General features: G+C 38.1%; 1 protein-coding gene across 1 annotated transcript in view; it reads right to left on the minus strand.

Annotated features, from left to right (window-relative positions):
• KCND2 (potassium voltage-gated channel subfamily D member 2) overlaps window positions 1-16817 on the minus strand; it is a 299209-nt gene that overhangs the window by 14656 nt on the left and 267736 nt on the right. Inside the window, exon 3 of the mRNA XM_040549987.1 lies at window positions 1207-1369. Coding sequence (XP_040405921.1) covers window positions 1207-1369 — 163 coding nt within the window. The remainder of the gene's footprint in view (window positions 1-1206; window positions 1370-16817) is intronic.

A 16817-nucleotide genomic window follows, 5' to 3' on the forward strand; every position in this document is an offset into this window, starting at 1 on the left:
TATTACATTTCTAAGATACCCCTGTTTTCTGTTATTGACGTTTTCCCCACCTGACAGAATTCTTACAAGATATGGCCATTTAAAGGGTACAATATATTCAGTCCAGGCCTATGACTGACTTTCTTAGTAATGTACCTCAGTTTCTCATGATTCTAAGATATTTTGAGGATGGTGCCATTATGTATATTTATTTCACTTTCTTTCTATGCAGGCATCAGTCAAAAAGGTAGCCAGACCGACCTAAACCTTTGTTGTCTATATGAGGCAGCTGCAGCTTGTAGCGGCCCGTATTCCCCTGCTCTACATCCATACTCCACATCTATCACCTGCCTGCACCCTTCTGCGGGCAGGGATCCTGCTCTCACTGGACCACACAGAACCTCTGAGCCTGCTGGGGATGTACATTTGCTAGAGTGTAGACAGAAGCACAGTTACCCTAATCATGAAGAGAGGCCATGGGACCACAAAAAAAGTCCAAATCCAAGACCCCTTGCGTCCAGAGCCTTTTGACTGCCAGCAGCAGAGGAGCAGAAGGTAATACATCTTGGCTCCCTTATCAGGACTTCAGGTATCTATAGAGGCTGCATGAGATACTTTTCATCATGAGGTTGGGTGAAGTGGATTGGGACTATTAATTTGGTACTGATATGGAAATGATGGTGATTACCTAAGTTTGGCTGCACCTTTCCTGGTAAGTAGTTCTTCCTGGCTCTTGACCTTGCTCACGTGAGCCAGGGAGAAAAAATATCTTGTCACAGAGCTAGTTAGTATTTTACTGAGATCTTCAGTAAGCCAAGAAAGCTGGACAAAAAAAGACTTCCGCTTTTGTCTTTTCCTCATTCAGCTCCTTTTCTGAAGCCTTTTAAGCAAAGTAGATCTAAAGAAACAAGGTCCCAAATAGTCAGATTCCCCAGAGAATGAACCTGGGAATTAAACACAAGGATTAGTGAAACTGACTGTTAAGACAGATATTAGAAGTAATGCTTAGGGATTTGTCTGTTTGTTTGATAAATGAAAATAAATGAAGCATGTTTTTTAAAACTAAAAATAACACAGCATTTGCATCTGGAACCCTGGCTCAACATGTAGTTTATACATTCAAGTCATATTCCTAAGAAATCATACTCACCTTGAGGATGCACAACATATAAAAAGACATAATTTATCTATTGTCAACAGCAAAAGAGGAAAAAAACAGTATCTCACCTTTTGTGCCCTGCGCTTGTCTGCACGTTGGTTCTGGTGGTAGATACGGCTGAAGTTGGAGACAATGACAGGGACTGGCAGAGCAATGACTAAGACCCCACTCAGGGAGCATATTGAACCAAAAATCTTGCCAGCTATTGTCTTCGGCACCATGTCACCATACCTGGGTTAGAGAAGACAAAACCCTTAGTAAAGACAAAATCTCTTCTCAGTATTGAATTTCAAGATGAATTAATTGAACAATAGATTTTATTTGTCTTGCAAATAATACTTGATGCATATAAATATTTTATATACATATGCATAAATTACATAGCAAGCCCAGTGTTGTGCACACATTTTTAATTTCAAGCTAATGTTAGGTATCCTGGCCATCAACCGCAGTCATCTATGTTTTACTTAATGTAGTATTCCCAAGCTGCCCCTATTGCAATGAGGACAGATCTGGCTCTGAAAAAATATTCAGCATCTAAATCATGTTCTTAGTTTATTTGTTTGATAGAAGAACTCACTGCTTTCCAATGATGAGATCCTAGGGAGACCACTTGATAACTTAGATGTCAAGCTGAATAATCTATTGTCTCACTAAGTTGATATAGTACTTTCATTTTGGAAGGTAGAGCATTTTTGGAACAGGGTGCCCAGGAGATCATGGACTTTCAGTCCTTGGAGATTTTCAAGACTTGGTTGATCAAAAGCATGTCTAACCTAATTTATTGTTGTTGATAGGCCTTCTCTGAGTGAGAGGCTGGACTATCTGACCTCCAGAAGTCCCTTCTAAGGTTTAAATATATATATATATTTTTTTTTTTCTCTTAGCCAAAAGCAAACCCCACAAACTCAAGCCACAAAGAAACAACCAAAGAAATTCTAACTGCAGACTGCAGATCTTGGCAATGCTCAGAATTACTAGGGCTTGAATTTACCACACTTCTTTATGATTTTTTTTTTTTCCAGCAAGTAAATAATGCTGCTGAGAAGTATGTAGAGGGATTCTGGTGACAGGTTATTAAGAGATATTGGCTATTTGCACTCTGTAGTCTGCCATATTCTACAAGACAAGTATGCAATTACAAACTACAGAGTTTAATAAAGAGATATATTAGGTTCAAGTACCATTCTGTTTTTAACTGTGCTGTGTTTTAAATTACTGTTAAATATAGATTGCAGCAGGTAAATTTAATATGCTTGTGAGCAGAGATATGGCACATTCTCTATTGTGAAGAAACAACGCAAGAAAAGGCAAGTAATAGAACTGCAGTGGGAACAGTATTTAGAAAGTGCTATTGGAAAAACAAAAACAAAAACAAACAAACAACAACAACAAAAAACAAACAAACAACCCCCCCCCCCCCCAAACTATCAGTTCAGCAGGAACTGGAAAGATAATAGAGAAGGTGTGTGTGTGTGTGTGTGTGGAGTCTTCAAGTCACATGGTCTAAATTGTGCACCTAATAATAAGAAGAGGGGGATAAAGGGTTGAGGACATCATATCTATACATGGTTAGAGAACACTTTATAGCAATGAGAGCTCAGCATATGTCTGAAGGAGATTATGTATCACCTTGTAGATGAAGATAAATGGTTTGAATGTTGTAAGATAAGAGAAAGGTGTTTAACTCAATGATTCAAAGAAGTGTTCATCCAGGCAGACATAATATAGATGACCAAGTCTTAGTTTATTGACCATGACTATGTTGTGTAAAAGAAATATTTGGTTTCTTTATAAGGCATGCCCAAGTGTAAAATATTCACAGGAAAAAAGTACATTAATATTTGTACTAATGAAAAACTCACCACCTTAGAGTTTGAATGCTGGTAATTGTTGATTTTATGACACGCAGAAGTGGATAAAAGGACATAATGTAATAGAATCCAATAGAATCTAAGTTATTAATATAGGTGGTCTCAATTACAACATGTATAAAAATTAAAAAAACACTAGAGAGTTCAATCCCGTTAACATTTGCACCTCACAGCATAAGTATTTTTGGAGCTTATCTTCCTAAACTGCCCAGAATCTCTCAGGGGTGATACATTCCCAACTGTTGGGCAGGGGAGTGGATAAAGGTCCCTTTGATGAATGGGATCCCTGGAACCCAACTAACCCCAGCAGTGGTGAGTGAGTGGAGGCACAAGACTGCAGATGGTGTGGGGTGGAGGGGGCTGCCCAGCACCATCCTGTGAGCATTTGGTGGTGGGGGCAGTGGGTGACTTGAATCTTGTTTAGAGGAGGATGCCTAGGATCAGATTGCTCATAAATGTTATTGGTTTACAATAATTGTTACTGTTTTGCTTCATTTTTTAAATACGATCCAAGTATTCTCTGAAATTAAATCAAAACATATCAAGAGAAAGCTATTTAAAAGGCAGGATATATTTACACAAACCTGACGCAACCAGAACTTGAAACGCAAAATTTACACACACCTAGTATTACTAGGACAGAACTATCAAACTAGATTACCAAACCTATATTTAGATACCTAAAATTATCACTTGAAATGTGAAATTGCAGAACCTTCATAAGGCTACATTGTCACCAGTGACTTCTGTGGACTGAAGGCATTTCTGGGTCTAATTAATTTGGTTTGAAGTTGCTTGGAGATATATCATCCTGCTGATAGTGTGACACTATAATTATATGAATTAACCACAGACTGATGTTTTAGGGGTGGTGACAGGAATATTAGCAGATCCATCTCTAACATTTTGGTGTTTATGTGTAACCTATCTAGTGACATAAAGGGCTACCTTTTCATGGTATCTCAATGTTATGGAATGAAAGAAAAAAATAGGATTTTTTAATATATGAAGGTATTTCACAATGTTTTTCTTGCCTACTGGGCAAAATGAAAGGTAGATGGATATATTGCTTATTTTTAAATCACTTCCTTTTGCTTTTTTTTTTTTTTTCAGCTTGAATAAGTTGTACAACAGTTACATTTTCCAAATGTAACACTCTTTGTCCGTTCCTTGATGCTAATAATATCATTCACTTCATTAATGACTAACATAATTAGTTTTTCTCCTGCTGATAAACACTGTGTTTGAGATACTTAAATAAATTACAGTCAGAAAATATGACTGCCAAGAAATTACTTTACCTGAACAGGGTAAGAAATGTATTTGCTCACTGTTATGACAAAATGGAGTTTTTACTACATTTACACTGGTTAGACTTGGTCTCCTTTGGGACAGTGACACAGATTTAAGTCTAGTGTAGACATGACTAGAATTGTTAGTGAAGTTCCTTCTGCTGGTTAAACACTACCTTTAGTTATACTTCATATATCAATGAATATCATCAACGGAAGCGGATGACATAAAATGAAGGGAAAATGTCTCCCTACAACCAATCTGTAATTGCTTTATTCCTTGGAAAGTCTAAACTAAAAAATAACTCAATTTTCACATGGCAGGGTAGCTTTGTGGTGCTTATATTCTGAAGTGGAAAAATCACACGATCCCTACGACAAATTTTGATTTCTGCCACAAATCTGATCTCTTCAGTCATGGGAACAAAACAAATATGGAATCTCATTAAACATTTTTCACACTTTTCAAAAGGGAACTATTTCAAGGTTTTATCTAGTGCTACCCTGCTTTTCTCCCTGCTATTCAGACTGTAAATGCAAACAAATTCTCCTTTATGTTTTTTTTTTCTTTTTTTCTTTTTTCTCTTAGTTTCAGTCTCTTTATAGCTTTGTATATAGTCTGTTCCACATATATCTATTATTGTGGGCAAAGGTCAAGTCAGTTTTTGGGCATTTATGATTTTTGCTGACAATCTAATTTTGCAACATCAAAAGTGTCATCACAATATTGTATGCCTTGGATGAGTGAAGAAAAAGAGACATTGTGTTTATCCCTGTTATCAGTCAGGGATGTTCTACTTCATTTAGCAGAAAGGGAAGTGAAAAGGATGTGACAAACTAGATGTGTCAGTCAAGTTTTATCAAATCACAAGTCAGAAACTATATGATCAAACTAATGCCTTGGTTTTACTGGATGTAGTCCAGACAGGTCAGACATGTGCTACTTCTTCAGTTCATGGCTATCTGTTCACTAAGTGACATAGTATATGGATGGATTTAAAGGCATGTGCTTTTGTCTCAGTTGTTTGTATTCAGCAGGTAGCAGACAACTTCTGCTTATTTGACTCCTTATTGCAAGGGAAGACAGTAAGGAAGTCTATTCGTTTATTTTGAAAACAAATACTGAATCATTCAGAGTATTGATCTGAGCAACAGGGATATGTTTGTTATAGCTTTGCATGACAAATCTGGGGGCTTGAAATGCAGACTGAACCACACACAAATAGGTGACTGTTGTAGGAACCTGGGAAAAATGAATGTGTTTTGGTTTACAAATGCCCATTCTGTACCTGAAGTGTTATCACAGCAGAGCTAACCCTCAGACATCCACCAAATAAAGTGATACTGTTTTTCTGACTGTTGAGTAGAATATACCCAATGTTGCATATCAATAATTTAAGAAATCTTTGGCAACAGAACCTATATTTTTAGTATCATCAGCTACGTCTTATTTCTGAGTCTAATGAGGACTGTTTTCTGTTGGGTCCAAGACAAAAGATCTCATAAGTTAAAGTTCTGACATTACTGAAACAAACATACCTTTTAGGTATTTTTCCTTGATGTGAGCAGAGAAGGTCTTTTCTTTAACAATCTCTATGTTATAGGAGTGACAATACTGCTTTTTTAAACTTCTATTCATTTGAACACATAAGTAATTTTTTTTTCAAGTGAAAAGTAAGTGTATTCTAGAAGTGAAAATAACATATCACAAGAATATAGCTATTTTTATGTAGTAACATTTTTATGTGTGTTTGAGAGATCAGAAATGCAAATTTGGAATAGTTTACTTTAGGCAGAAACATTCCCCCCTAGATGATCTCAACAGAAAACTCTGAAATTGTAGGAAATGTATAGTAGGAATAAATCTAGGATGTGCGTTTTTAAGGAGATCAAATAATTTAGGCTGACACAAACAAATAAGGGAAAAAATTGTCAACGTTCAAAGAACCTAGATGCAGTAGCGTTTTCTGACACTAGGGGGCATAAATGCCATTGAAATTAAATGGAAATGCAAATGCAAAAAAAAAAAAAAATTAATGCATGTTACAAATACCTCTGCCCTGTCCTGTCTCTTTCGAATTAATTTACATTCTTTTACAAACATTACATTGATTGAGGTCTGTTGTCTGCTCCCATCGTATTTGCTGAAGAGGGAAAGCTAGTAACATTTTTATTTTCAAACATGTAAAACATACCAGAAAATAATGGAGGTGTAAAAAATGAAAAGTCATTAAAATTAACTTGACACTATTTATTTTAAAAGCAAGTGAAATTATGATCAAAGAACAATGAAAATAATACAAAATCTATGGAAACTAAAAATCTATACAGAAGCTAGAATGGCGCATTTTTTCACCTGTGTAGTTGACAGCCATGTTTCCCAGCGGATTTGGCATGTCAAGCAGGTAGCGTTCTGGCTTTTGGTACTGGAGGTGATTAACACAGTGCTGTGAATCTGACCTTTTTAATTTAGTCTAGCTAGTTTTCCCCCTGCTGTCTCCTCTTTCCAGATACAGTCTCTCACCCTCCATTTGCTTGGCTGGTCCAGGCAAGGTCAGTGTGGTGCCCACCTTAGTAGGGTGAGTTCCCCTCAGTGGGAAAGTGCCCTCTGGCTTTCCATTTTGGCTGATGACACCTTCCTCTTCTCTGGGACCACATGCAGAGCCCCAGAGGGTGCTCTGTAAGACTCTAAACTGCAATCACACAGCTGCTCATCAGCCCTTGTGTTTAGACAGCCAGCCACCCAGTCAGGCGTGCAGTAATGTTCCAGCATTGGGGAGAAAGCAAGAAAACCAATTCCCAGCCTCTCTGACACTAACAATAATCATGATGAATCTGCAGCCTTACCTAGGTCTTAAAATAGCCTAATGATTTTGGAAAAGTAATTTCTAATAGTACAAAATATTGCTGTTAGTGTGAGATGCAGAACATTATATGCATTATTCCAAATTTTATTCCAACCTAGGGAGATTCTGTACAGAATCACAAATAATCTTTCTGGCTGCTTTTATTGCTGTGAAGGGCCCTCTGTTTCAATAGCCCTCTCTTCAGCTCAGCAGTGACGGACGTAGTCCCCTCTGGCGTCCATGAATGCTGCTGCAAGCACTGGCCAGAATGATTGTTCATGAATGATGAAGAGCACATCTGCTTCTCAAGAGCAGCAGTGCTCCCTGGGCTTTCCGGACCACAGGGCCAGAGTCGAACCTGCCTTGCCAGACAGTAACACATTACTGCCCCTGTACCTGTCTGAGTTATCAGTTTCTGAAATACAAGGTTTCCAGATTTTTTTGTGTGCGCGCGTGCCAGGGCTTTCATCCAAGAAACTTAAGCAGATTTCCAAGGTGGACAGGTGGACTTCAGTATTTAGAGGTCACAAAAAAGAGGAACTTTTGCATGTTAAAAAGTTAAGACTCGCTCATTAGAAACACTTCTGAATTATTGCAGTCAAAGCAGAGATTCTGATGACCAAATTCCTTATGTTTACCAGGAAATACTAATATGGGAAGATTAAAAAAATGTTTTTATGTTTCTTTTTTGTCATGTCACCTTCAATCCATAGGAGAAGCTAATATCCTAACTGCTCCTGAGCTGCTGCAAAGCACTATAGAAGTATGACATCTGCTTAAAGTTGTATGGTGTCTATTTAAATAACCAGGGCTAAAGCTCAGCCGACCTTCAACAGCTGTGTCACACTTGCACAGATATGCTACTGAGGTGTGGGATTTTTGTTGTTGTTTTATATTTTTCCCCAGTTTTCAGAGGCAAAAATAAACATACTTCTTTGTCATTGTTGAAAAAGAGAATATTTTTGAATGGATCAGACACTCTTCATGAATAAGAAGAGTAACACAGCAGAAAAATTATTCTTGATGCAAAATTTTCAACCTGCCCTTCCTAGTACTACCAAAATCGCTGTGATTCCCACAACGTGCTGGCCATTATTGAAAGTCATAGGTGAAAATGGGTCTTTTTCAGAGTTTGCAGGCAAAGCCTGTCCTCACACAACCTGCTTTGTTGTAACAGGCTTCTGTAGGAAGGACAGGTGCTCTTGCCCTCCCATGTCCACTTGGGAGCAGTGAGTGCCCAAGCCCTCTCCTGCCAAATGGTGACATGAGACTGCAGTAACTGCAACTGAGGGTCTCCGCACACTGAGGAAAGCATTGGCTTGTGCTTTTAAGCACTTTTTTAGCCTTTTTTGTTTGTTTGTTTAAATGGTGTAACATCACAACCCATAATGGAGTACCTCAGAGTTGGGGGTTCCAGCACCAGCTCCTGTGATGGAGATGCTTATACGACGAGAGATCTGCCATGTATTTGGTGGGATTTCATGCTTAGTACACCTTAGTACAGTTCTACATACAGGGGACTGTATGTCAGCAATAATATTCATCAGATAGTCTGCCACACTCTCCCTTAGAAAGGACAAACTGATTAAACCTTGCTTTTGTGGTACCATGGACATGTGAATAAACAGATCTTTGCCAACTTGCTTCACAGACAGACTCTTAGGACTATACAGATAATCTTAGGGAGCAAATATCAGTTAAGCATTTTAACATTAAAACCAGTTGGAAAAATGCCATCGGTGAAGAACAGAAACTATCCATTCTGAGAGTAGAAAAAGAAGTGCAACACATAAGGCAATATTATAGAGATGTCAAATTATATCTGACAATTGCAAAATGGTGTCTTTGTCTAAGGAGGGTGCTGTAAATTGTTATGAAGCTGTTCCCTAGAGCTTCCAAGCTGCTTGGTGACTAAATGCTGGCAAGTTGACACTAATTAGTCATTTATTTCAACATTACATGCAACAACTGATAATTTAAAATGCTACTGGTAATAAGTTTAAGTGGAATTTCTAAATAAGCATTTAAACTGTGTTGCCTTAAGGATTCAACCTGTACATTTACAATTTTAAAAGTATCTAAACTGTAGTTTAGGAGTGAATTCTGTTTTTATAATACCACTGTATGCGAATGTAAAATGATCCAGGGCTAGATTTAGAAGAATAAGATAAAACTAACTCTCTCTCTCTCTCTCTCTCTCTCTTTTTTTTTTTTTTTTTTCAGTTAAGAGAGTGTAGTGGAGAGGAAGAGGTAAATAAAAAATGTCTTCATTTCTTAAAATTATCTATAGTCCTGCGAATACTATATCTAATTAACATGGATTTCAGTTATTACTTTGCTGTATTAGTTCAGAATTTCAAGTCTTTGAGATACCATAGTGATAAGCAGAGAATAAATGCTTTGCTGTATAATTATTCATCAGATGGTACAAATGATTACAGGAAGAATATACTGTCACTCAGGTACTTTGCATTTTCTGGGGTCTGTAGACATTCCTTTTTTTTTTTTTTTTTTTTTTTTTTCAGTCTATTTTGTGTGAAACCAACAGTAACTCAAAGGAAAAAAAAAAATGACAATTTGATCTTTGCTCCTGCAATTCTGACTTACTTCCCTAAAATAAAATATTCCAAGGTCTTTGCTCTTAAAAATCAATGACATAATACATATTTAGTCAGGACTCAGTTTTTCAATAGTTCTTTTTTCAGTGCATGTACCCACACACAAACACATATACATAGAATAAACTGGCCAACTTTGTCAAAGTTCAGAAAAGAACCAAAAAATACCAGTAACAGGTCAGATCAAAGCTTCGTCTAGACTCGTATTTGAGTCTCCAACATTTAACCTTGAACAAACAAACATATGGAAAAAATAGGGTAAATATACATGATAATATCCCTGAATGCTCTTCCAACCTCCAACCTTTTACAGCTCTGGTACTTGAGTAATTTGCAATTTCTTTGTAGTTAGTGCTTAATGCATTACATTTGCATAGGCTTTATTTTGTTCCATTTAATCCACATACATTTTTAGCATTTGCAACATTGGCAGTTCCTTGGTCTGCTATGCGCGGTCTGCTTTAGACTATTCTGACTGCAGTTCCTTGCTCCATATGAAGCTCCCAACAAGGTCCTTGTATTTGAAAAAGCAGCTGGTGTGTGATCTCCAGCCACCCTGCTCCTGTTACTTGTGGTTTCTTACTATTTTCCTTATCTCTTTTCCAGACTGACAAGTCCTACTCTGCCCATACAGAATCTACTCCCTGTATTTGATCATACCTTCTGCCCTTTTCTTCTCCAATTCTTCTGTATTATTTATGAGAAAAGAGGACCAGAACTGCACATGGTATTCAAAGAAGTACAGAGAAGTTCAGAATAGCTTATTTTTCTGATGCCAGCTTGGACAATAAGTTATTATTATTCACAACATTAATATGTGATTTTTCATCCTTGTTATTTCTCTGTCCAAATCTTATTATTGGTGGGGCTGGTAATATTTGTCTTACATCCTAGATCTCTATCACTGACAGAGAAAACAGAGCTGTTAGACTTCTGGCACAGCATGGGAGTTTTGATGACTGTTGTGACAAAATTTTTACAAAATGATCGTTGAAACGATATAGCTTACACAGCACCCATGCTACCCAGAGAAAGAAAATGCACTCTTAGATCTGTACCAACACTTAGGTTAACAGAAATACACCTTTGTCCTCTGAATACATTTTTTTTCTGTATTCTTTCTGAAAATCCTTTCTTGGGAGAAGAGAACTACGAAGAAATACAAAGTTAAGAGGCAGTATTTTATATGTCATAGAGAAATAGAAACCAGGACGAATGCACACCAGGCTCAGATACACAGCATTTAAGTAAATTGATACAAATACAATGGAGTGGTTTCCTGCAGTTCCTACTTAAGCCATTAACATGAACAATATCAGAATATAAAAATCTCCATCTTCAAAAGTACCACCGTCTCTAGCCACTCTTTACATTAAAGATTAGGGATGAATGATGAGCAATGCCTTCTAGTGACGATCTGGCCATAGCACCTAGTAAAGACTGAATAAAGAACCCATACTACAAGCAGTAAACCAGAGCAATGTGGACTTCACTGACAACACCAACTTGTCTGTAAAGAGTCCAGTTCCAGGCTCCATTAATTCCCAGCAGGACAGTCTATGGCTTAACACATCCTCCCTGGGAAATGATTTCAAAGGCAGCTGCTAAATATCTTCCACCTAGCCTAGGTTCATGGAGGCTCACTGTTCTCTCAGACACTTCAGAAGACTTAAAAAACAAAACAAAACAAACAAACAAAAAAAAAAAACGCGTTTTATTCTTCAGTTTAGTAAATTTTTCAGCATAGTGAATAAAATCAGAATTGTGTCGTGAAATATGGACTCAGGTTCCTATTCAACTGGAATGTTTCTGAAGCCCGAGGGTATGTTTTGATATGCTGTCTTGCTTCAGCAGAGGTGAGTGAGAATTTTCCTATTAGTGTTGTGATTAGGTACAGTCTGGGTCCAGTGTTCTTGTTTCATCCCAGAAACACTGCTGAAAATGTTATGTAATTAATTTCTCCTACAGATTTTCTTTCAGATGCAATACTTATGTTAAATAGCAGCAAAGTCAAACAAAGCATTGATCTGCCAATCCATTCCTAAATTTCTCTTGAGTATATATTAGCCATCAGGTCAGACTGCGCCAAGTATAAATCACATTAACACTAGAAATGCACTGTGGAAGTCTGCAAGGACAGCCATGCCTCTTTTTTTTTTGTGACAGCTACTGGGCACAGCACAGAGATCAGTGAGCTGATTTCACTTAGCAATCAAATCCAGCTGCTTCTACGCTCAAGTGAAACTGAGTGAAGCAACAGTGGGCTTAGCCATTGCTACCATTAGTGCTGTTCAGTGCTCTAATGAGCAGACCAAGATCTAGAGATGATTCCCACTAAATCTGTTACTCCTTGTGATGCTTTTTTCAGCAAAGTACTAGAAGTATCCAGTCTGCTTTACAGGCCTGTTGTCACCCTTTCGTGTGCCTTGTAACATAAAAACATACTAGCTTAACTTCTACATATTTAATCCTACTAGATAAATTTGGAGTTTAATACATTAAAAATAATGAATGCAAAAATATTTTTAAAGTGTTATTGAGATAATAAACAGAATTATTTTCTTGTCTTTCAAAGCAACAAAAAAAATATCAGAATTCCCTTTCCTTCTTGTTACTTGTTTTATCTCAGATTTTCATCATTTGAAAACAGTCTATTGCGTCATGCTCAGCACTGGCTAGCACAACAACCAATGGACCACTATTATTTTTTACAATCCTTCAGGCAAAGATGAAAAACACAAAATAGCTTGTGCCAGGATTACACTGCTACTGACCTAAGTCTCTAGGGATCCCTGGCAAATATTGATTATTTCAGTTAATTTTTCTCTAATGCTAACACTAAATCTGTTAAATCCAGATTGAAAACTACTCTAGTATAGTTTTATGCACACACACATATGTACAATACTTGGATAAGACTAAGAATTTTCCCTTTAAGGTAGTAATAATGTCTTTGTACAGCTTTTGTGCACTAGAAGATTTATCACAGTCCAAGATTTTAGTGTCCCTTTCAGGTGAATATTCAGGAGAGTAATTTTATTCTGAGAACCTCTACTGTTATTTCTCCTCTGAAATTCAGCTCTCATCATTTTTGTGACAATTTCATAATCACAGAATGGCTGAGGTTGGAAGGGACCTCTGAAGATCATCTAGTCCAACCCCCCTGCTGAGCAGGGTCACCTAGAGTACGTTGCACAGGATGGCATCCAGGTGGGTTTTGAATATCTCCAGAGAAGGTGATTCCACAAGCTATCTGGGCAACCTCTGCCAGTGCTCTGCCACCCTCACAGCAAAGAAGTGCCCTCTCATATTCAGCCAGAACCACCTGTGCTTCAGTTTGTGCCTGTTGCCTCTCATCCTGTTGCTGAGCACAAATGAAAAGAGACCAGCTTCATCCTCTTGACAGCCTCCCCTCAGATATTTATACACATTGATGAGGTCTCCTGTCAGTCTTCTCTTTTCCAGGCCAAATGAGCCCAGTTCTCTCAGGCTGTCCTCATACAACAAGTGCTCCAGTCCTCTAATCATCTTAGTAGCCCTCACCAGGGCTGAGTAGAAGGGGACGATCACCTCCTCTGACCTGCTGGCAACACTCTTCCTAATGCACCCCAGGATACCACTGGCCTTCTTGGCCACAAGGGCACATTGGTGGCTCATGGTCAGCCTGCTGTCCACCAGGACTCAGGTCTCTCTTTGCAGAACTCTTCTCCAGCAGGTCAGCCCTCAGCCTGTACTGTTCATGCCTTACTATTTAAAATATATTTCAGGAAACACATCAGTGAAAGCTTCTAGATTTAACAGCACATTTGCTATTTTTTTTTCTGTTGGTCTAATCGTCTTTTCATTCTTTTCCAATTTTCAAGGATTTTCAAGCTTGCTCAGATAAGTCCAGGAAAAATGAAACAACTGACGTACTTCAAGTCTTGGAAAATAAAAGCAAAAGCCCCCTGAGTTCACTCAAGGCTCTTAACAACTCAGCTTTCTATCAGTGCTAAGTCCCGTCCCTTCCCTTCCCTTCCCTTCCCTTCCCTTCCCTTCCCTTCCCTTCCCTTCCCTTCCCTAAACCTTGAAAAAAGGAGGGAATGCTATAGCATTCAATCCTCTTAAATTTTCCTGGCAGAGTAATTTGTTTCAGCTGAGCATAGTTATATCTCTTTTCTTGAAAAGAAACCAAAAGCTTGTGTGAGCTACTCACTATGTGAACAGCTTAACCCTCACCCTCCCACCTGCCATGCACTAACTTGGCAAGCTGTAAAAGCCTGGCATTACATAGTTTAAATAGGAAAACTTGCATTTATTACACATGAGACGTTCTGAATCAATAGTTAGTCCTCCATCAGATAGTGCAGGTGTCAACTTTGTCAATGAATGCTTCACCACTGGTTTTGAGTCTTGACATGAGTTCTAAAGTATAACATTGTATATGGAAAAGTAGCAGCATGATACAAACGGTAGAAATGCGTTTATCTACCTCTGCCAATTCTGATAATGCATTTTCTAATGTGACCTCTTATGTGCTAGTAATTGGACGCAAGCCACCAAAGAATCTCTAAACATTAGCAAACTGCAATGACACAACAATGACTTTCTGCCACTACTAACCCCATTCTCATTTCAGTTCATGTCCCATAACTGAAAGGTTCTGTATCTTGCTACCAATCCTCTTGGTTATTCAGGCATAATACTTCATGATACTGACCTCTACTATTCTTTTCATAGGTAGAAAATAAATACATTTTCTATGTGTATGAGAAAATGTCTCCCTCTCCATTGTGTATAATGTTTAAAAACATCGTGCCAAAGCCCTTTCAAAATCACACTTTTTAGAGATTGCTGATAACCCTTGAGTTTTCGCATAGATCCCTCAGAAATGGAGCTTCTGGACTATCACACATCCTTTCCATAGTGTTTTTACACTTTACTTTGTAAAGTTTCAATGTTCATTAAACATATCAGAATCTTTATGGAGAGTTTGGCAACTACTCAGTAGTAAAACCTAGTGCTTGGGAAAATTGTGTGAGACTTCTCTGACTGGAGAGATGAGTGTAGGTGCTCCATGCATGTGCTCCAGAAATCATGTTGGAGATGGATTTTTCCCAATCATTTCCTGCGCAGCACATATTTCACAAAATACGAAAATATTCAGAAAGCCAAGTCTGAAGTTTGGTGCTGTTTTAAATGTGCAATCAAACCACAGCTGCAAGAAGTTCAGTATAGTTTTTAAGTAATGAATTTTTATTTTCAAATAATGACAGAGAAAATACTTTACCTGCCAACAATGAGTAAAGCTTTTGGAACCTGGAGCTTTCATGGATGGTCAAACCCTTAATGCAGAAAAGCTTTTTGATCCCAGCTCTCCAATGTGGTTTGCAATAAACATCAAGGCTTAAATTTAGAGTTAGCACCTGCACATCTTTCTGTGGGTTTTGGAAGAAAAGTCTTACCCTATCCTCTCCCTTCTTCAGGTTTTGAAAGACAAACGTGTTTCACTTAAGATGATGGTTCAGTGTGTATTCACGGACAATGTAGCCCTCCTTGCAACATGGATTTAGGTTCTGTGAGGGAATAAAAATTCAGTTCCACAGTACTATTTTGGCTTTTTTCCCACCAACTGGCTACACTGACCTTGCCCAGAGGGCAGACTCCATTTTTAGGTGTCTAATTCTCTCGTCATTATTTGGCACAGCCCTTGTGCAAATCATTATGCCTGATAATTAGATACTGCAGTACTCAGGGTTGTGACACAAGACTTTCAGAATCATTAATATTGTGCCTCCACTGTAATTCTTTCCCCTTCCAAAGGCTGTGTGTCATGCTCAGACAAATGCTGTGGTATATCAGACATCAGAAGCACTGTAAAAGTTACCTTTCCAGTAATGATCTCTGTGCTGCAAATAAAGACTCCTTCTGCTTATCCACTGAGCAATGAATTCCCCAGTGATATCTGAACATTTTGAACCTCACACAAGCTTTCTCCGATTTCTGTGAACCTTCAGAAACCCATTTTTAATTGAAAATGCTATAAAAGCAATATACTGCAGATCATTTATCTTGGTCTTGCAGGCTGCGTTTTTGGACCCCTTGATGTAAACAAAAACTAAGCAAGTAAAGCTACTCCTGACCAGCTCTCTGACCATAGCTGAAATATATTTCCTGAGCCAGTTACTAGATTGACCTCAAGGCCCCATCATAAAAGAGTAACCTATCAGTTTCTACCTGTCTCCACTTCAAGTATAACTATATTCATTGTGTTCATTTTTTTGTTTGTCAAAATCAGTCAGGAGCTCTCAGCAATAACTGACAGCCCTTGTGCTTAATTTTGACTATGCCATTCACTGAAAATTTTGTCCTCGGATTTTAAATTTCTTCTCAACCTTTTGGTTCAAACTGTTTCTTTTATCTCTATAACAACAGGCACAATTTAATGAGGACTGCCAAACCCTCTCCTTTTCATGCATTTTAAATTAGTTTTGCTTCTCACTGAGTATAAATCTCTTTTTAGAGACCTTTATATAGCAACTCTTCTGTCCTTTTCTGCTGTTATGTTTGTTTGCAGTGTGTTGAACACCGATTTCCTTCCTTTTCTCCTTGACTTTCTTATTATGGGTACATTCTTGTTTGTGAACATATTATAACTGCACAGCTTTGGAGATGGAGCTGGCATCTGGAAGAAGAGAGTCGATGCTGCAGTCCTGGTGCAAAATGATGATACACCTCAGAGCTTTGTTGTTCCATATAGTGGATTGGTAATTGCCCCCTGATTTTCAAATCTGCACAGAGTTATATGTCTAGGGAATGGATGAAGAAATGACCCACCGGCCTTGAGCTGTTATGTGGTTTGAGAGTCAGAGGAGTGACAGATATGGCTGAGTGTAACTGCTGTGGATGTTGTACCATGCTACCTATATATACCTCCAGAAGTGACTTCTGTTCTCCTATGGGAAAAGACTGTTGCAATCTCATGATTGCAAGGACTCTTAAAACTGGCTTTTAGCACAGAGATTTAACATGCTGGGTCGTCATAGTTTGAAAAGTAGGGCTGTTCAAAA

Source organism: Cygnus olor, chromosome 1 (genome assembly GCF_009769625.2).
Source record: "Cygnus olor isolate bCygOlo1 chromosome 1, bCygOlo1.pri.v2, whole genome shotgun sequence".
NCBI lineage: Eukaryota > Metazoa > Chordata > Aves > Anseriformes > Anatidae > Cygnus > Cygnus olor.